Source organism: Artemia sp. Qi Xiang Cuo, chromosome 7 (genome assembly GCF_049724085.1).
Source record: "Artemia sp. Qi Xiang Cuo chromosome 7, ASM4972408v1, whole genome shotgun sequence".
Lineage (NCBI taxonomy): Eukaryota > Metazoa > Arthropoda > Branchiopoda > Anostraca > Artemiidae > Artemia > Artemia sp. Qi Xiang Cuo.
This window is the reverse complement of record NC_142800.1, coordinates 45,047,860-45,070,360: the sequence shown is the minus strand read 5'-3', so window position 1 is coordinate 45,070,360 and position 22,501 is coordinate 45,047,860. Positions and strand designations below refer to the sequence as shown.

Below are 22,501 nucleotides of genomic sequence, written 5' to 3'. Positions count from 1 at the left end.
TTTCACAGCACAATTTAGCGGAAATTAGAACTCCCCTCTTTCATAGTCTCTTTCGTTACTAGAGCTTTGAATTTCCTACTAGAGCTACTAGAGCTTAGAGCTTTCCTACTAGAGCTACTAGAGCTTTCGTTACTAGAGCTTTGAAATTTGATTTGGTCACCCCAAGAAAAAAAATCTCGAACAAATGAATAACCAAGAAAACAAATGAAGACGCAAGCGTCTGACATGCGTATCATGAAAAATACTTCAAACTTCCGATTTTATGTTCTTGGACACGTTGAATTTGATTGTATAAATTACATCAAAATCCCTGACCCGTTTTTAGTGGGATATATTCCCCCATGTTAAATATTAAGAATCACTAAAAATGACTAATGCTTTTTGTTATTAAAAATCAGTTTTTCAAAGTTTCAGTTGTCTATCAGCAAGGACCACTCTTTAGCAACAGTTTGACTATTGAAAACTTATCTCATAAAAAGCGAGCAAATTTGAATCACGTCTTAGCTTAGACGATTCAAAACGCCGGTCTTTTTTGCCCTTGAGACACCAGCACAACCCTTAAATAAAAGCAAATGTGCAGCTGAAATAGCCGAGAAAGAGTTTGTCCATCAAATAGAAATGCTGCTAGATAGCTAAATGTGGCCTCTAATGTACAGTAAGAATCAAAGCATGGGAAAACAAAATTGGGTTTTTTGAAGTGTAGGTTTGGAAAAACATGATGCAATTACACTTCTGGTTACATACAGCATGCTTGGAGCAGAAGAAAAAAGTATCTCGAATACATAGATATCATTTCAACTTTGGTCTGGTACGAGTAGGCCAAGAACCAAGAATGTTCCTTGATAGAAGCAAACACTCAAGAAAGCCCAGGTTTTACCGTATATTCAAGATGCAAAACACATTTTAGGAACTCCTACCCCTTCCATACGTTGCAGCATTTCAAGGCCTTCAGCTTTCTTTAGGAGTCAATCCAACGTTCCAAAGATAAATACAAAACATGTGGGTTGAGGCAAAAGACAGTCTTTAATAGCCGAAAGAACATCTGCAACCATACTGGAAGAAGATGGAAAAGATAGCTAGTCTGAGATATTTCAAAAACTGAATATTCTAGTTTCATTTAAGATATCGGGGTCTAAGGGATCTAGACATTCAGAATTATTTGACGCGGCCAAATTTCAGAGTCAATATAAGTACTATCAGCAGATCTGTGACTTTTCCCCCCGTTTTTGAAGCAGCCTGTTTGTTGGTTTTTGTTTTTGCTTTAACTCGAGGATACAGTTTTTCTCAAACAAGAAATTGTTGAGGAACCTCTGGTTTGATAGCTGTAACTATAGTTGGCGTTTCCAAAAGCTGGGATCCGAAAACTAAAAAAAAAAATAAGTAAATATTAGGGTGAAATCTGTCTTAAACCTAGCCTTGAGTTGGCAGGATTCAGATTTAATGGAAATCGTGTGAATACTGAGAAATCCATCCAGATATTTCTTCTTTTCTCGTGGGTAAGCTGTCCAAACACCAAGGTAATATGGCATTTCTAAGGCATCTACATAATGTTAATCCTAAAATAATGTTAATCATAATAGCTCTATCCAATGGACATCATTTTCTATTGAACTCTATTTAGAAATTAATATTGTTTTTTTGATGTGACTTTTGACAATTGCTGTGAGAAGAGCTTGGATTTTCGAAGCCACACACCACAGGATATTTTATTACATAGTTTTAATTCAATACTTTATATCTATATTCATTTATTCTTATACATATTTTAGCCATATTATTTTCATTTCTCACTATTAAAGAGTTTAATATTATTCATTCTACAACATATTTAGTTTAGACAACTACTGGTCTTGGCATGGTTGCTCGCAAAATTTTTTCCAGAGATTGGCAGGCCTGCAAATACCTGTGGCACCCCACCCTACCATTACGCACCCAAGATTAGTTGTCTAAATTATCTTATACTTAAGTACAAACTTGAAAATAATCAATAATTAATATTTGAAGCATTTGTCGAGATACGTACAAAACTGGAAGAAAATAATACTTAATAGTTGGAGTATTTGTTGAAACACTGAGCCTAGGCTACAATCAATGTTGATACTTCAAGCCCCTTGGTGGGACTACAGATTGCCATCTTAATTGACTATAAAAGTATTTTTTGAAAGTAATAAGTCACAAAGTGCACTGTGTATCAAAATTGATTCTTATAATTGTTATTATTGACGACTTCTGGATTTAAGTGTGTTGGGTCAAAATCTGGTTTGAAGAAACAGTTGTTTGTTCTTTGTGTTTTTTTTTTTTTTTTTTTTTTTTTTTTTTTTTTTTTTTTACCTAACATAATCAATGGACATGCTCTTACTATTTGAGGCAGAATAAGCCAGTGATCTTTGCTCACACATAAGCAAACATTCACATGGGAGATTATAAAAGTTCCTTGAATTTTAACTAAGGAATTTCAATAAATAAAGAAATTTAATATTAGTATATAACAAATACAATTAAAACAGATGATGTTTCCCCAAGGAAAATACACAAAAAAAACATGACTTTTGATGACAAAGAACCTTATACTATAAAATTTTCGCCACCAGCTTTTTCATGGCGATCTATATATTTTACTTTGTCCCGACTAACCCATCCGACCAAAAACAATGATATTTTGTCATGTTTATTGCTAAAAAAAATGGACACTCGGTAGATACACACTGGAAACAAGGATAGCTCACCGTAGGAATCAACAATTAAAATAAGAAGGAAAAGAATTCTCCTACCTATTAATTGCTCTAAACTATTCACTATACTGCTTTATTCAGCGTCAACATCTGAAGTGCTACAGTTTGTTTGTTGTTGTTTTTTTTTTGCACATAATTGTCAAAGAGTCAATGGACCTTATTCCTGAACAGAAAGACGATTCATAACTTGTAAAGGAGTCACAAGACACAAATTAAAAAAACCATATCTTGGCTTTAGCAGCAGCTGTAAAAGCAGTTGTGGAATCCAATGACCGTATCTTTAAATAAAACAGTCACGAACGATTAAAAAAAAATATTTAATTAGATAGAACAGATGGATTCATCAAAATGCAGATTAACCAAAACCCTAGTTTATTCAAGAATCTCTTTAACGCTATGTACGACAATAGATAATCAATTAACAAATTTTATTCTCAGAGCTAAGCTCTGAATTACACAGTATTTCCAGTTCAAACATCTGGGGTTGTTCAAAATCAGGATGTCTGAGAGTAGTGCAACTCTGCATGAAATCATTAACAATAAGATGCTCTGATTATATCTGTTGTCCCAAGGTTTTATGCACTTGGAGTATACCTACGAAACATTTGATTAAATAAAAGACAACATGTTTAAAGTGTAGATAAATAGTGGCAGAGCACATAAATTACAAGACCACATTGGCTAAACATGAGGTGAGAAAATAAAATACTAACAATAAAGCTTCATATGGCAAGTTACAAAACAGAAATATGACTAGTAAACAACATATATACACAAATCAAACTTAAAAGAATTTTCAACTCATTTTACTCCAATAGTCTTTTCAGTCATTGCATAAATAAAGTGAATAAATAATACAATTGAGCTACCTCATTTCCTGCGAAAGCTCAAAACTATAAATATTTATCAAGTCTGGTTTAAAAAAAATTCGCCCCCTATTGGTTTTCGAAATCCTAGAGGTACCACAGCAACACCTAGGTCACGCCCTTATTCGAACTAGTTCCACGTACATAATAATCTGCTTGCTGCCAAATATTCAAAAGAATAGCACTTTTTACAAGTTTTAATTCCACATCTATATTGTGTTTGCTTTCCTTTGTTGTCTGTTGTCTGGCAGAATTTTAAGCCACAGGGATACCATGGTATGCATACACGCAAATGACACAGACAGGGTTGTTGGAAATTTTCAGAGTCAATTAAGGAACAATATAGATAGGACTGAATATCAGGAATTGTCTGGACTACATCGTCTAATTGAGAAGCATTTTCAGCATCTAAAAAAAACTCAATCAATTAAGAGTCTCAATACGTTTCAACTAGACAGCTTTAATTGACACAGGATTTAAACAGTAATCCTCGAAAAATGATTTAACGGAGAATAATGCTGCGTACACTGCCATTTTTATATTTGCCTGTCCCAGTTTACTGTATAATTTCACAACTATACTTTTTATTGGCCAGAAAGATCAGCAAGGGCTTTTTTTTCCTGACTATTTTAGGAAACTGAGGAGAAACAGAATATGAGGATTTTCGGAAGCCTTTCTAGTGGGAGGGGGTCCAGTTTGGCCAAAGTATACCTTAATCAGTGAAAATATGTCATCAACACTAAAACACTAAGAATATGCCTTATATTTTTCAAGTTTGAAATAGAACCAAGAGCACACACTGCGTCTTATCTGGTTTAAGACTTAGACTTAGCCCTGAGACTAAACCGTTAACAGTTCAATATTTGTGTTTTTCTAGGCCAACTTATAATTTTTGAAGCCAGGGAGATCGCTATTGCGGTGTGTATGATGAAAATTATATATGCGATGATGTGATGTGTGTGATTAGAAATGGTCATTTCTAAAGTTCGTCGTTCTTAATTTTGCTTTTTCATTCAATTTTTAAACCCATTTGGTTCGGAAGACAAAATAAATGGTCGCAAGAGAGCTTATTTAAAACAGCACGCAGCCCAAAAACCTTTTTGCACATAGCCCACAGACCTACAGCACGTAGTATCAGATAGTATTGAAATGTATCAAAAAGTGAATACATGACTTGGACAGAATTCGTCTCGGACAAGCAGAAAACTTCCGCGGACAAAAGCATCGGATAAGTTAACTGAAATCAAAGATAACTAATCAGAGAAATAGTTGTGCTTTTTTAACATTGCTTAGAAAGAGGTTAAAAACTACTACCACCAATCACAATGCAGTTTAAAATAGCAGGACCAGAAACATTATTACCAAACTTAGTTTTAATATTTTAAAATCAAGATTTCAAGTAAGGGTCTAAATTTATTTCAATCTAACATGAAATTACCTCAAAGAAAATTATTTTGTTTTAAAAAAAAATTTTGCTGATTTTAAAATATCTGGGTTAGTATGCAAAACTTAAGACTAGTTTAAAAAGGTGCACAAATATACTTACTGGGTAATTTTAGCTAAAATGTTTTTTTTTTCTCTCCAAATGTAAAGCAAAAGGAAAAAGATTAAAAAGAATAATAAAATTAAATCTTTTATTTCAGTTGTTAAAATCATATATTTTTAGTATTTTGCCATATGGTGCTCGTTTTTTTTTTTATTATTATTATTGAAGAATTTGAGTTTTCCCTTCTCTTCGAGCAAAAACACCAGGATTTGTGTTATATTCCTAAAACAGCATGGATTATCGAAAAAGATCCATCGCTTGCCATACTAATGTCAAATGAAAGTATTCGAATCTCCATTATTGCTTGCATGTTTTGAAACTAATGCAACTGTATATTGTCACAATATGCTTTTTATACTTTGTCGGATTTAAAATCATGCTAATTTACAATAGTTACTAAATATTTTTTAAAGTAATGTTTACATGAAACCTTTACAGTAACCTTGAATCAAGCAGAACAAACCTTTTAGAGAAGCAACGTCCTTGACATCTTCCGTTAAGTAAACAACTTCACCACCACCTCTACAATTATGATAAACTGACTGTGAAATGATGGGGCTTTTGGCAATGTCAATCGCTGAGTTGAATACTGCATGAACAATACCTTTGTCTTCTTCCGCCACTCGAATAACGCTGGGATTTTTCTAAAATTAAGAATAAACTTAAGGCGCATTTATACCAACAATTTGATGTTAAACGACCCAGAGTGTTCATTACTCATTGGTACTACATTATTTCAAAAGTCGGTCCCACAGGTATGTACTGTACTCTGAAGTGGTCTTTACAGGTTTTGGAGGAGGAATAGAGGACACACTGGTATAGTGAGAACTGAGAACGCTCTTTGAACACCAGATTCCCGAGGCCTTAGTTTTTCCTATGGTAAACCAGCAACTTTCTTCCCCTGTACAATAGCTGATTGGAAAACTTCGTTTATGTCTCCTGGAAAACTAAGGCACAACGAGTCTGGTCTCCAAATAACATACCTAAAGATACACAACGCATAAAATATTTAATACAAGCGCTATACGAAATATGTTTTATTAATGTGGATGTGGTAGTACATGTTTTATCAATCAATAAGAGAAAATAGAACTTGACGAGCAATTTCGCTTCCAGACGGCTTTCCCAAAAACGGTAAAAATCAAATGTTTTTCAACATCAATTAAACACAAATATAATTTTAATATTAGAACATTTCCGTCTGTGATAAATTTCAATCAGTGTAATTACAAACGATTACCAGCAATCACTTACAAGACTCTTCTTTACAAAACTAAGTTTTTTCAGTCAAAAAAAAGTTCAGTTACAAGAACCTTACAATCCATCACTGAAACTACGAATTTGGTAAATTTTCTACACTGAAATTCTGCAAAAGCGAAATGAGTTATTGCGACTACCTAATGCTTTAAAATTCATGAATTTTGAAAGACATGTTCGGATAAATGAATAGAATCAATTACTCAGAAACATTTTTTTCTTTTTTTTACAATCCATTGATACAATAAAGTACCTATGTAGGCAATTGGGAAGAGATTTTTTGAAATCAGTTGTTTTATTGGTAAAGCTGATTCACCAGACCTGGCAGGGCTGGCTTTGCTACCAGGCGGTAGAGGTGGCCTGACATCCTGAAACTGTAATAGCTTGTGCACAAACAACAGTGTTAGCTATTCTCTTAATTTGTGTCCCCGTGTAGAACCCCATCTAATCTCTTGAAAAGGCACACTAAAGCCACATCAAAGGTCCAAACCCTGCTTTGAAGAAAAAGGGATCCTTGACTGTCTATCTAATTTATTTTTTCTATTCTTGATCCGCATTTGAAATACATCTGCAATATACTCGAATGGCTTATTGTTGAACTATATCCAAAAGAAAAAGTTTATTAGTCAGGCTTTAAATGATGATTTAAAGCCAAATCACTTCACAATTTATTTTTGTTTTCTTTTTACATAAGAAGCCCGATTGAAAGTTAAACCTTTTTAGCATAGCAAATGAAAAGAAAAAGAAAATAATGTTCTCTCTAACACGGAATTAAAAAAAAAAGTTAACATTACATCTGCCGTGGATAATTATTGTACTGTATTGTATCGGTTTAACGACACTTCTTGACAACTGAAGTCCTTGCATCAGCCCTGCAGTATGTTGCTACAGCCGGATTCGATCTCTGGGGCCCGTACTACCAATCTGAGGTGAAACCCACTGAGCCACCACAGGATAAAAAGACACTTCATTGCAAAACACGAGTGGATAATTCTACTTCGTTATGTAAAGAAATTCAAAAGTTTAAAGCATAATAAATGTGTCTAAGTGTTTTACTTGTCTTAGCTTGACCATTGCTTCAGGACCCACGTATTCATATGTCTCTTCATCTATCTCGTTTGTTTTCTTGACAGGGAGTTTAAAGACGAAACAAACAGAATATGCGACGTCCGAATCTTCACCCACATATTCACTGCCAAGCACAGTCATCTTGATAACTTGAACTTCCTAAAAAAAAAATTATGAAGCAAGTAAATACCTAACATGTGCGCATGTGTTAGACAATAAAGCAACAAATTAGTAAGCAAATGAGTTAATATTTACGGATGAGACGCATTTCTCAAAAACCCACAATATACCACTTAGTTAATATTTCATGGTATCTGTCATACTCTTTACAATATTTTGAACTATAAACACCAGTGCCCCTCGTCACTTCTAGTTATTTTTTTGCATTAATGGGCAACTTGGTGATTAAAGAAATGTGAGTAACCTGCAAAGCATGAACAACATTAATTTCCTTAAAATTATCAAGTAACATAGAAAATCAAGTGTATTATTTTATGACTGTACTTTAATTTTTGAAGTCAAATTCCCTCAAATAAATTAGCTAATTTCAAATAGGACATATTTCTTTGAGTGCCATGTAAAAAAAAAAAAAAAATGTAAAATTCATTTTTATACCCAAAATTAGCTAATTTACTTGATTGAATTTGGCTTCAAAAATTAAAGTACAGTCATAAAATAATACTCTTGATTTTCTATGTTACTTGATAATTTTAAGGTTATGTTACTTGCACAATCGTAGTTACTTGCAAAATCGTAGCATTGAAATGCCAGTTTTCCTTCATTGATAGGAGCCTTTCTTAAAACTCTTAGAATTTCTTCTGCTATATCGGCTCCTTTCTTTGACTCAGAATCTACAAGGACGAACAATCGCTCTTTAGCGGCTCCCTCTCTATCAATATACCGTAACACCTACAGCTAAACACTGTACATGGCTGGCCGCGGGTGTTTCGTCTGCGAAGATCCCAAAGAAATCGGTTTCATTAACTTCTGCTACCTTTTTTTAACTAGCTCTATTCGAACACTCACAATTAATTTATTTTGGCTACAAGCCGACAGATAGCTGGTGACATTCGGCTTCATCTCGTTTTTCGTTCGATGTTGTGTCTCGAAAGAAGATTGGCTAGCTCAACGTGATTTTCCCCGTCAATTATTCTTCTCACGAAATGCCAGCCCTTGTTTACCTAGGGTGATGGTAAAATCTAGCGACATGTATATAATGCGACACCCTCTTTCCCTTTCTTTTTCTGACACAACATCTTTTATTAGTTTCTCTTGTTAACTAAGCTTTGTGACCATTGATTGAAAGTATGCGAGGAGCGCTTCAGCCCTGACGCCCTTGCTTCGCATTTTGAGCCAGTTTCTAGCTCCTTCTATAAATGAAGAATCTTTGTTTCTGTATTCGCAGCCAGGTCCAGTCGGAAACAACTAACAGGCAAAGCAGTAGGCTAAATCTTTCTCGACATTATATTTTAGGTGAGGGTACTCATTGCACCAGTTTTTAACAAACCGCAACAGGTGTTTGGAACTCTGGAGTTAGATTTCCTCGTTTTTTGGAAAACTGATTTTTGGCTGAAATGGTCCTAGTTTGATAAGCTTCAGCTTTTTTGAGTCTGAATATTTTTTTTTTAGCCCAAGATTGTCCTCGACTGATAATCTTACGATTCCAGCTTGCTGTAAACTTTCCAGCTTCAGAGTCTACTCCTTCCATTCTTGACACTTTCTGAGGAATTAATTTCTCTGACTGACTAATAAGCCTAGTTCCATATTCGCTGATTGGTCGCCCTGTGTCTAGCGCAATTTCTAATTCGTTAGTGATGAAATCCAACTTAACTCCAACTGCCAGTTGTTTTTTTGCTACCACGGTACAGTCAATAATGCAAGAAAGAATAGCGAAGATATTGCCGATTCCTACCGTTTCTTCGTGATCAATTTCTGAACATAAACATCATCCAATGTTTTTTTTTTTTTTTCTCCAGATTCCACAGTGACAGACCTGAGAGGATAAGTAACTTTGATTTTTTCAGCCGCATCTTCTTCTATTCAGACTCCAATATTTGTTAAGGATGGACCAGGACGAACTTTCTCAAGAGATGTTTGAAATATTTCTTCGATTTCGCCACAGTTGTTTGTTTGTATTTATTTCGCGCATTTGAAAAAAATTGAAAAGGTCAAAACAAATTAAAAACTTTCATAAGGAAACCTAGTCATAACCTATTAAACTTGAAAGGAAAAACTATATTCTTCTTTGCTTCTTGTAGGCAATTTGGCACGCTTTAGTTCAGTTCACTTTCATTTTAAAGCAAACCTCGAAAGAAAAGAGGAAAAGAGAGCAAGCTGAAACTTGCAGAGATTCGCTGCATAGTAATACCGCTATTTCATATATATATATATATATATATATATATATATATATATATATATATATATATATATATATATATATATATATATATATATATATATATATATATATATATATATATATATATATATATATATATATATATATATATATATATATATATATATATATATATATATATATATATATATATATATATATATATATATATATATATATATATATATATATATATATATATATATATATATATTTAAGTATAATGCAATATATCTAAAACTTACGCGGCTCCAATACTCCAATCCTGTAGGAAAGACCGCTTACCAGGACTGTCCTCTAACTCACAAAAACACAATTAAATTAAGTAAAAATACAAAAAGTTTGCATATGAAAAGGACATGTTCACTGCCCTTCAGGATAACTCATCTTTTTACTATAATAATCAAAAATTAAGGATAGATTTTTTAATTATCCCTATTCTTATTATCATTTCCACGTTTATCAATTACAAATTATTGAGTGTTTCAATCAAATTTTATAAAATTTACTACCCTTTAACAAACTGACGCTCCTTGATCAAATTTTCCCATTAAAAGTAAGATTCTGCCCAGAATTTGAGAGTCCATATTATCAAATCGTGTACTTACAACTAGTACATCTGCTAAACTTTTGTGATAAACATCTTTAGCAGTGTCAAAACGTGAGAAACAAGGTGGCTGTGACTGCAAAACACTTAAAAAAAGAGGCATCACTGAAGACAGACTCTAAGCTTTCTGTTGACTTAAATTGCACTAAGCTATCTTGCTGTTCGGCATAAATTTCGCTCGTGACAGGGCCTTCTACAGTTTTCTTTGGGCTTCCTGCCCTTAACCATTTTAGAATATCAAATAGAGAGGTCTTTTGCACAATGTTTGGCCTAATCTTCGCTTTGGTACCGTTTTTCAGTTCCTCACTATGCTGCTTTAGAATGTGAGTATCTCGATAATCATCCTTGGGCACGAAAATAGATCATATGAGGAGAGTGAAATCACTAGGCCTGAATACACTATCTGTCAGGCGACAAGAGTTGCTCATGACTTTTGGGAGGTCCTGCCTGTCGTCGGATCTTTTTCGTAGCATCCTGTCAGAGTTGCAGCCAGCTCCTAAAAATCCATACCCCACCCGGGGGTCACATTAGAGGAAAGAAAAATTCAAGTCTCCTCCGGATTATTGTAGTGTGCAATCTGATCGTTCTTTTGTGCCACACTTTTGTAAACATTATAATAACATGTCACAGTGATTAACGTCGTTTTTTTTCGTTTTTTTTTCTGACATGCCAGAGCTATTGTTTTGGATATTTTGGCGTAATAATAAACGTGATTGATTGATTGAACTTCACACACGACCTTTATTCTAGTTCTGGATCTTTTTATTTGTTCTGCAAAAATTTTCATTTACTGATGATAAAAAAAAAAAAAAAAAATAGTGCTCCAAGCGTCCCTCTAGGTACAAATGCAGAATTGCACTAATTCAAATTGTAATTCCTAGATCCCTGAGAAACTTGATTCCCTGTAAACTTTCGTCACTCTTGACAAACCGGTTTGGTTTGAATTTATTTCGACGTGTGTATATATTACAGAATTTTCATTTGGAGTAGCATTACAACGCAGGTTAATGGGCTTCCTGCCTTCTCTTTTTTTTGTCACAGGAAGTCTTAAAATAAGTACAACGTCGCCAAGAAGCAAAATATCGAATCTAGAATTAAAACTTGTTTCTTTCCCTTGCAGTTTTAATTCTTCATACCCTCGGTCAAATGATTTGTTATAGGGCTTTTGAGAACAAGCGAAAGAGGTCTAGTCCTAAATAAGCATAGCATAACCTTATTATATTTTGCATATTAGCAAAATATGTTAGCTTTTTCTGACATTTTGAAAAGAAACAACAATATTTCCCGGTGTGCGTGTAACTGAACCACCGTGTAACTGAACTACCGTGCAACTGAACCCCATATAACCGAACCCCCGTGCAACTGAACCCTCATGTAACTGGACCACCGTGTAACTGAACCCCATTTAACTAAACCCTCGCGTAACTAAACCCCCGTGCAACTCAACCCGATTTAACTAAACCCCCATGTAACTGAACCCCCGTGCAACTGAACCCCCGTGCAACTGAACCACCGTACAACTGAATCACCGTGCAACCGAATCACCGTGGAACTGAACCACCGCGCGTCTGAACCACCGTGCATCTGAACCACCGTGCAACCGAACCCTCGCGTAACTGAACCCTCGTGCAACTGAACCACCGTACTTACATCGGGTAAAACACAATAGGGTTATGAACCATAGTTATTTAACTATGGAATAGTTATTTAACTATGGTATAGTTATTTAACCTTTAAACTGTTTTAAATAAAATGGCCGTCCCAAAATTTAGATCGGATTTATTTGAGGAAAAATAGTGTGGGGTGGAATCCATCCTATCACTTTTAACTCTTAACTAGTGCGAACTGGAAATGTTGATTTCCATTAGAATGAGCCCCCCCCCTCCCCCCAAAGGTAATAACCCGATTTGTATACGTAAAACTGTTTTTTTATCGATTAGCAACAATAATAAATTAAATCCCTTGCCCCAGATGCTGCTGGTGGGGTTGTTAACCCCAAAGGCAGGGGGAGTTGATTTTCAGACTCTTTTGAACAAAATGTTTATTTTTATTTTGATCGGATGTATTTGGGGGGGGGGGAGATGTCGGTTAAGAGGGAAAGGCTGATTATCCTGTGATTACCTTTGATTCTTCAAAATTGAACTTGAACTATCAATTTCCAATCGAATGAGCCTCCTTCAAAGTTTTTACGACCATCCCTTCTATAAAAACTTTAAATTTTAACAATTGGTAACTTGCAATAACATACAAATTGCTGATACAGGTGTATCAGCAATTTAGTAGCATCTACCTGCTACTACTGTTATTAATACTGCTGCTACTACTGTTGCTACTACTACTTATTTAGTAGCATCTACCTGCTACTACTGTTATTAATACTGCTGCTACTACTATTGCTACTACTACCAATTCAACACTATTATTACTACTACTGCTCCTACTACGACCTCTGCTACTATTAAACTAGCACTATTAAGGCTACGCTAATCAAGTTGAAAATCTGACAGAATGGGGTATTTGAGGTGGAACTTGAACTAAATCAAAAGACACTATGTGTATGCAGATTTTCAAAATGGCGTACCTCAAAAAGGGATTTGTGTATTAAGTTGGAGCTTTTAGAGAGTGCTTAAAGGGAAAGTCAATTCACCAAAAGGAAATATGTGCACACTCAGGCCTGGATATACCACAAGATCCCTAGGCCCGGACCTAGGGGCGAGTAATTTTTTACTGACAAAAACTGGACTGATGTGATTTATCGTCGCCAGTTGCACTCTGCCACCACGCTGCCTATTCACAGAAAAGTGACTTTAAAACAACACAGGAATTCCATGGTCACTTATAAACTGTCAGATGTCTTCCAAGAATGGTAGCTGAGAATTCGGTATCACCCCTCTCTTTCATCACTTTTCGCTCATCAGTTGTGTTCTGTTAATTGCTTCTATGAGCCCCTAATTTTTGGGAATAACCCCGAAAATCTTGCAAAAATGGAGCAACAAAAACGCTTGGTTCTTAAGCGTCAAAGTTTTAAATCTGGCCCTGTGCACGCTACTGCTAATGCTATTACTATTTTGATTACATTTACTATTACTGCTACTAAGACAACTACTACTACTACTAGTTCGACTGCTACTTCTGTTGCAACCACTTGTAAGCTAAAAGTATCAAGATGAAAATTAAGCAACTACATAAACATATAGGTTATCAAAAGGATATATCGGCAATGGGATAGCAACAGCTAATTGCACTAAGTTGAAACTTCTAGACCTTGATGAGAGGAATCTTCAGCTGACCAAAAGGCAATATGTTAATACTACTGCTGCTTCTAGTACTAGTGCTATTACTATTCATACTACTACTAACTTTATTTCTGGGAATACCATTACACCTGTACCTAACGGTAATGTACGGTGTAAAGGTGAAATTTTCAGGGAATATTGAGGGCGGAAGGTGAACTGAATCCCATCACGCCATCTGTATACAGGTTGCCAAAGGACGCATCAGCAATATCCTAGAAACAGTTTGGTGTGTTGAAGAAAATAAAAGATGCTATGTGCATACTGCTACTAATTCTAGTACTGCTAATACGCAAGCTAAGGGTATTAAGGTGAGGCTGTCAAGGAATATTTCGGCGGATATTGAATTGAATCAAATTGACTATGTGATTGCACATTCTTAAAAGGATTACACAGAAATATCTCAAGAACGGCTTCCATTAACAAGTTAGACCTTTCAGGATAAGTTGTGGGTGAGGGACTTCAAACTAGCCAGAAGGTTCCATGTACATGCTACTAATATTACTACTACGGTTACTGAAACTAATAACGCTAAGAGTGTTAAAGTGAGATTTTTAAGGAACCTTTCGAGGATGTTTTAATTAAACAAAAATATTATTTTCACACAGTTTTTTGAAAGGGTAAAAAAGCAATGTCGGTACTTGTCACCTCGTTGGAATACAAGCGATATATTACATAGGAAAGATGCTTAAGGAACTAGTCAAACAGGTTTCTTTCAATTGAGAATTGAATTGGAGGCCGGGGTTTGTCATTGCGTTTACAATATTTAAACTTTTGTTCTTTGGGGGTTTAGGAAGGGGGAAGGTACCTAGGTTATGTTGCGTATTTTATATATACTATGCTTTACCCCCCACCCCTAATGTGCAAATAAATACAGCCAAAATTTGTTTCTAAACTATTTTATTTTCATCCTATTTTGTTTTATTTCATTAGCATTAACCAAACTTCACTTCTTGCGTGGGTTCCAGCTCATTGGCATGTACTGCAATATCCTAAGTATCAGAAGCAACTTTTATTTATTAATATTTTTTCCCCAGAGGCACTTCATATAAAAGGAATCGTCGTAGAAACTTCAAAGATGGCTCATTCGATTGGAAATCGAGAGCTCTAGTGCCCTTTTTAAGGGTCAAAAGTTAATAAAACTCCGGGGTCGACACAACCCTCCAGGGCCCAGGGACAGGCATTGTAGTTATACTCTGGGGATATATATGGTTTTTATAGAAGGGATACTCGTATAAACTTCAGAGAGTACTAATTTGATTGGAAATAGAAAGTTATAGTTCACTTTAAAGAGTCAAAAGAGACCGACGGTTAATTAGAAACCCCCCACGCCCTTTTTCCCCAAACCCATCCGATAAAAATTTTGAGATAGTCATTTTGTTAAAAATAGTTCAAACATCAGATAATAAAAACTCAGAGGTTGCCACAAACCCATTTTTTCACTTTGATATTGTTACTTTGACACCAGTTTTGATACTTTGATGAATATTTGATTTTTGTTTTCAGTTTGATTTTGAAATAATGAATTTTTTAAAACTAAAAACTTTTTGCAATCAAAACAAACAAAATCAATTATAAAAACTTTCCAAAAAAGAAGTTCTTCCAAGAGAAGTTAAGGCCATTTTAAACTTAAGATCATCAAATAGAGATAGCTGTTAAAATTCAAACTCAAAAAGACCAGAAATTATTATTAAAGAATAAATGAAACCCAAAACGAACAGAAATTAAATAAACAATTATAGCAAAAACATACAACAAGTAACAATATAAATGAATAAATAGATCTTAAAGCAAGTAATGCTTAGACTGAATATGAAAATCAAGCTTATAACGAAAAAAAATAATTTAATATTAAAGCAAAAATTAAACTAAAAACGAACAAAAATTAAATAAACAATCAATGAAAGCAAAAATACAATAGATATTAATGTAAATGAATATACAAATCTTAAAACAAATAAAAATGTAATTGAATATGCAAATCTACCTTGGAACGAACAAAATCACTACAGACAAGAGTTTGGGTATGACCTCCTTCTCTCACTGTAAAAGTCTAAAACCTACGGCGTCATTGGCGCTTTACTAAAAACTATATGCGTCTTGAACAGTCTTGGAAAGTATAAACAACATCAAACTGAATATTTGATGCATAATGATATTAATTGTTGAAAGATCCATCAGTTCAAGGATTTATTTCACTGTAATTGTATTTTTATTTTCAATGCTGTAAGAACTGTGAAATAAAATATTTGTAATATAATCCGGTTTCAGTTAAGCGCCAATGATGCAGTAGGCTTTTGGTTTTTATTTACAGTTAGGAAATGAGGCAGTATCCAAACACTTGTTTGTAGTGAAACTATATCCGTCTTGAACAACTTTAAAAAGAGCTAATAAATTAAACTAGATATTTGATGTATAATAATATTAATTGCTGAAAGTTCATCAGTTCAAAATGTTATTATAATTTTAATGCTTATTTTCAATATTAAGTACAAAAGAGAATATTTGTCATAAAATTGGTTTTCAGTAAAGGGCCAATGACGCTGTAGGTTTTAGACTTCTACAGTGAGAGAAGGAGGTGATACCCAAAATTTTGTTTGCAGTGATTTTTGTTCGTTTCAAGCTTGATTTCCATATTCAATTTAAGTTTCACTCGTTTTAAGATTTATTTATTAATTTACATTAATATCTATTGTATTTTTGTTTGCATTGATTGTTTTTTTTATTTCTGTTCTTTTTTAGTTTAATTTATACTTTAATAAGAAAATATTTCTTTTTTCGGTTGAAGCTTGATTTTCATATTCAATCTAAGCATTACTCGGTTTAAGATCTATTTATTCATTTATATTATTACTTGTTGCATGTTTTTGCTATGTTTATTTAATTTCTGTTCGTTTTGGGTTTCATTTATTCTTTAATAGTAATTTCTAGTCGTTTTAAGTTTGAATTTTAAAAGGTATTTGTATCTACTGAGCTCAAGTTTAAAATGGCCTTTACTTTTAGTTGAAAAAGTTATTTTCAGAAAGTTTTTTTTAATTAATTTAGATAACAGTTACCCGCTTACGGGTCTCCATCACGGCATTCCTTCGACTGTCTATAGCCGTTGTGTACCATTAAACGAAACAGTACCGTTGTGTCTTATCATTTTCGGTTTGAATTATTATAGGAATTTATTTATGCTAGTCTTTGGTTTAATATGGCGCTTTTTTTTTGTTTGAAAAATTGCTTTCGAAAGAATTTTTTAATTAATTTAAAGAAAGCGCAACAAAAAGTGATTTTTTTTTTTATCTAAATTCTCAAAGTTCCGATATTTTCAGCACAGATTTTTATTACTCATCGTTCAGGAAAGGCCTGATACATCTACGTAAGAAAAAAAAATCAAACCAAAAGTCCCCAAACACAAAGAGAAAGTAGCTTGTGTCGGCTCCACCGAAGCAGGTAATTAACCTTTTTCAAACCAAACGATAAACAACTACGAGCGTAGAAAATACCACAAAGTGAAAACAACAAAATAAGCAGTGGTAAAAAAAATTACAGTATGTAGACGGTGAGAGCCACCGTTTATCCCCCCCCCCCCCCCACAAAACATCCCTTAAGGAAAATACCCCGCGGAGAATAATACCCCACAGAAAATACCCCCTCCCAGAAAATAACTACCCGTGGGAAATCTCCCCACCCCCCCCCCAAAAAAATACCTCTTGCGGTTGGTTAGTCTCCAATCACTTTCGTCTTATAAAAAAAAGACTAGAAATGCCTGGGGATTATCAAACAATTTGTACCTCCATCCTCCTGTTGTCTCTCCCTTAGATCTGATTCTGTATTTATTTGAAGGCTCAGCTGAGATGTTTTGGTATCAAAATGCACCCTTTGAGGTATCTCCCTCTCTTTCTAGCTACAAAACAATCAGATAACCCCATTGCAGAGGTTTTAGTTCCTTTTTAAGTTTTTTTGTGATTTGTCTATTGCTTATAGATAGTGTTTGTCATTGGGAAACATACGGAATTTTTTTGTGTGGGGGTTGGCTGGAAGATCTTTTATGAAAAGAAAGTATTTGCACGGAGGAGGGGGGGCAAGATTTGCACATAAATTCCACTTTTCCACTTCCCTTAGAACTTCTCAATTAAAACTTAAAAAATAACACGACTCAAAGAAGATTTTTAAATTTTGAAAACCATAATTTCCGCAATGGGGGTATTTTCCAGGTGATGGGGTTTCCGTGGGTGGAGGAAGGGAAATTTGCCGCGAGGGAGGGGGGTAAACGTTTAGACCCGTAGAAAGTGACAGGGTGATGGAACCCCCATTAACAGACATAAAAAAGAGAAATAAACCTGGATTTAAAAGTTTATGACGTCCAATTTTGTTTGTTTTTGTCACAACAAAACAGATCATTTTTATAAACCATCTTGACAGTAATTTATATAAAGACTTAAAAAAAAAAAAATTCCAACAAGGTTGAACATGTAAACATTCTAACTTGTGTTTTACCCACTGTAAGTCCGGGGGTTGAGTTGCACGAAGTTTCAGTTGCATGGTGGTTCAGTCACACGGTGGTTTAGCTTCATGGTGGTCCAGTTGTAGGGTGGTTCACTTGCACGGGGGTTCAGTTACATGGCGGCTCAGTTACACGGGGGTTCAGTTAAATGAGGTTGAGTTGCACGGGAGTTGAGTTACACAAGGGTTCAGTTAAAGGGGGTTCATTTGCATGAGGGTTCAGTTGCACGAGGGTTCAGTTGCTTGAGGGTTCAGTTGCATGGGGGCTCAGTTGCACGGTGGTTCAGTTGTACGGTGGTTCAGTTGCACGGTGGTTCAGTTGCTTGGGGTTCAGTTGCACGGTGGTTCAGTTACAAGGGAAACGTATTTCCCAACATGTTTCTTCTCAGTAAAGCCACTAGAATTGTTGAGCTATCCAACGCATTGAAAAATATCAGGTTTTTTCAAGGCTCCACCCGACAAGTCGTTTTCTAGGTGGCAAGTTGGTTTCTGCCAACTTCGCGCAGATGGAGTAGTCAATTTCGTCGTCTTTGTCCAACGGAAGCTTTTCATGACATTGTAATGGACCGACAAAATATTAAGTTTTTGTTGACTTTGCGAGTTTAAGCAGTAAATTTCATAGTCCTTTGCCCGACGGAAGTCTTTAATGACATTAGATTGGACCGACTATACATCAAGTTTTGTAGGGTTTGGCTCAACAAGTCGTTTTCTAGGGGGGCAATAGGTTTTTGTCGACTTTGCGCAGATGAAACAGTAAATTTTGTTGTTTTTCACCCGACGAAAGCCTGTTATGACATTACATTGGACCGACAAAATACCAAGTTTCGTAGGGCTCCAGTCGACTAGTCGTTTTTTAGGGGGACAATAGGTTTCTGTTGACTTCGCGCACATAAAGTAGTAAGTTTCGTCGGGCTCTGCCCGACGAAATCCCTTCCAGGAGCTTCACTTCGCGCCGAAAGATAGTGACTTTTGTTGGGCTTTGCCCGACAAGTCCTTTCTGAAGTCCTCTAGGGGGAGTCCCCCCTTGCCCCCCGCCTAGTGACGCCCCTGATACTAACCATACACCCCCCAAAACACGAAAAAAATAACTAAACGAAATAAAACTAAATACTACAGGATATTTTACCTAGATATTCTACACCATATATTCTACCTGCATTTTGCAATATAGGTAGAATATTCCACAATCGATTTTTTCTTCATTCTTTTTATTTGCCTTACTTTCTGTTTGGCTGCTAAAAATTCACATGTAGGGGGAATTTTCCAGGGAGTAACTTGCCACGGGGGAACTTTGGGAGGAATACATCGGACACCGCTAAAAACACGCTCATGGGATAAAAAGATAAAAAAAAAACATTTCTAGAAAATAGCAAATTCTTAATTTATTTCAAAAATACTTTTTATTATTATTAGTTTTAACTGTAACTCAATTTTAGTGTAAAGCACGTAATAAAGATGAGACAAAACATATTTGTAAAGTATTATACATCAATGTAAGATATAAATACCTACATCAAAGAAATTTTGTATGTGGGTTATCAGTGTTCCATCCAACTTTTTTAAATTGAGGATTACAGTGCCATCAGTTATGTTTGATGCAAAGGTCTCTCTCACCACATCATGCTCCTGAAAGTAAAACTGTAATGTCATTTCAATTGTTTCAACAGATTCTTTCAAGAGGAAATCTTTCAAGATGGGGTGAAGGCTTGTGGATTCGTTTAAAGTAAATGACATTTCTTCCTGCCAAGTATCAGCATCAAAACACAGCTACCTAGAAAATGTGTTAGCTTCTTCCCCCTACTTAAAATGCACATAACTAAGAATATACACAATACCTAGCATATCAAGAAAGAACGAAAAAGCTAGCACAGCTGAAGAAAAATAAGATTTATACAAAAATCGGCGATTTGAATAGAAGTTCAATAAAATACTGAATTCAATCCCTAACCTATTTCTTACGACAGCCAACTCAGAATAAATTAGTTAGAACAGCAAATTGCTTTAATCCATTCTGATTTGAAACAGAATAGCAAAAATGTGCAACCAATAAATCCCTGGCACTACTATAAATGCGCAGCCCTTCTAGACATTTACCCAAAACTATGCAACTAGGCCATCAGAGCTATAGCATTGCCTATAGTAAAGGCCAAAAGGCTTCAATTTTTTATGTTTTATTATTATTTATTTCCAGAGGCACTTCATGTGGAAGGGGTAGTTGTGTAAGCTTAGGAGGGGGTTTATTGAATTAAAAATCGGACATTCTAATACCCACTTTAAGAGTCAAGAGTGATTGGAGGGCAACTAGGCCTAGCCCCATCCCTCCTACGCCCTCTTTTCCCCAAATACGTCTAATCAAAATTTTGAGGTAGCAATTTTGTTCAAAAAAGACCAAAAATCATATAACAAAAACTATGGGGTCAACACACCCCCCCCCAGACCCCAGGGGCAAGTATTGTAAGCTATGCACGAGGGGTATATAAGGTTTTTATGGAATGGGGTGGTCAGATAAACTTTGTAGTAGGCTCAATTGATTGGAAATTGGAAGTTCTAGTGTCCTTTTCGAGAGTCAAAAGTGATTGGAGGGCAACTAGCCCCCCTCCCCACAACCTTCTTTTCCCCAAACGCATCCATTGAAATTTGAGAAACCCATTTTGTTCAAAATAGTCTAAAGACCATATAACAATAACTGCAGGATGACAAAATTTCCCAGAGCTCAGGGGCAAGTGTTGTAAGTCACGCCCTGACGGCATAGCAGATTATTATGAAAGGGATAGTTGCAAACTTTATAGGAGGTTCATTTGACTGGAAATTAAAAGTTTCCTAGTTCCCTTTTTAAGAGTCAAAAGTGATTAGAGGACAACTAGCGCCTCGTGCCCTCTTTTCCCCAAATGCATCTGATCAAATATTTGAGATAGCCATATTGTTATATCATCCAAAGATCCTATAAAAATGCCTCCAGGGTTGACGCACCCCCCCAGAGCCAGGGTAAGGACTGTAAGTTATGCCCCCGAGGCATATGATTTTTTTTATTGAAGGAGAGAGTGCATAAACTTTGACACTCACAGGGGGGCTCACAATCACACAAACTCACACCCAGGTGGGAGAAGTGGGCGAATAGCTTCAGAGAAGGCTCATTCAATTTGGAATTGGATGTTCAAATGCCCTTTTAAGAGTCAATAGTAATTGGGGGCAACTAACACCCCCTACACCCTCTTTTCCCTGAATGCATCCATTAAAAATTTGTAGATAATCATTTTATTCTAAATAGTCCGAAGATCAGCTAAAAAGGGTCAACAAAACCTCCCAGAGCCTGGGGGCAAGTGTTGTAAGTTATGCCACAGGGACATATCAGATTTTTATGGAAGGAGTGGTTGTATAAACTTTGGAGTAGGCTCATGGGTGCCGGCAGGGGGGCCATGCCCCCCCCCCCCCATGGAAATTTGGGACTACAAAGTAATTATGAGGAAACCAAAGGAAAGAGGGCAGAATAGGAGAAAACATGGAAAAAAATGTGCTGTCCCATTGTTGGCTGCCTACCAATAGATTTTGACCCTTAATAAGGAAAAAATAGATTTTAATTTGTGACTGAGTGACCCATAACAAATTTTCCACAAACATCTTTTCTATATGATTTGGTTGGAGCAAAAAAAAAAATAATCAAATTCTTCATAGTAATGAATGGTAAGTAGATAACGAGCCCTGTCAATAACGAAAGTATAAGATCCTAACTATTGATAACATTCAATCAAAGAATCAGCTATTCATGGGTATCCTAAACATGAATTTGCTCATTTGTAATTAGTGCAGCTATTAGCACACAAGAAAGTTCGTATAATTATAGAAAATACAAAGAAAACAACTTAACAAGGGGCAATTTCGGTAAGAATATGCCATCAACTTTTGCTTGCATTGCAAGAGTACCCATGAGCTGATATATGAAGCCATTTATCTAGTTGTCACTTTGAAAAAGATTTAATTTTTTACGCTTATGAAGTATAAAGGTGTCAAATACATTGGCTTTTGATATTCAAAATTAAATTAAAAATATTGAATTAAAAATTTTATTTGATATTTTTAATCTTTGTTTTAATGTTTTACTTTGAACAAACTACTTTGATAATGCATCACTTTTTATAAACACTGAGTCTAAAGGCGTTAAATATTTTGGTGTTTGATAACCAAGTTCAAAACTGTCGGTATTGTCAAAAAATATCGGTCCAACGCTTCGGTATTGCTCAAC

General features: G+C 35.2%; 1 protein-coding gene across 1 annotated transcript in view; it reads right to left on the bottom strand.

Moving 5' to 3' along the window:
* Window positions 1-2,443: 2,443 nt before the first annotated feature.
* Window positions 2,444-22,501, bottom strand: part of oaf (BRICHOS-like domain-containing protein out at first) — a 37,082-nt gene continuing 17,024 nt past the window's right edge. Inside the window, exons 2-5 of the mRNA XM_089092304.1 lie at window positions 19,774-19,887; window positions 7,458-7,628; window positions 5,608-5,788; window positions 2,444-4,006 (exon numbers count right to left, since the gene is read on the bottom strand). Of these exons, the coding sequence (XP_088948430.1) occupies window positions 3,729-4,006; window positions 5,608-5,788; window positions 7,458-7,628; window positions 19,774-19,887 (744 nt within the window). The 3' untranslated portion in view covers window positions 2,444-3,728. The remainder of the gene's footprint in view (window positions 4,007-5,607; window positions 5,789-7,457; window positions 7,629-19,773; window positions 19,888-22,501) is intronic.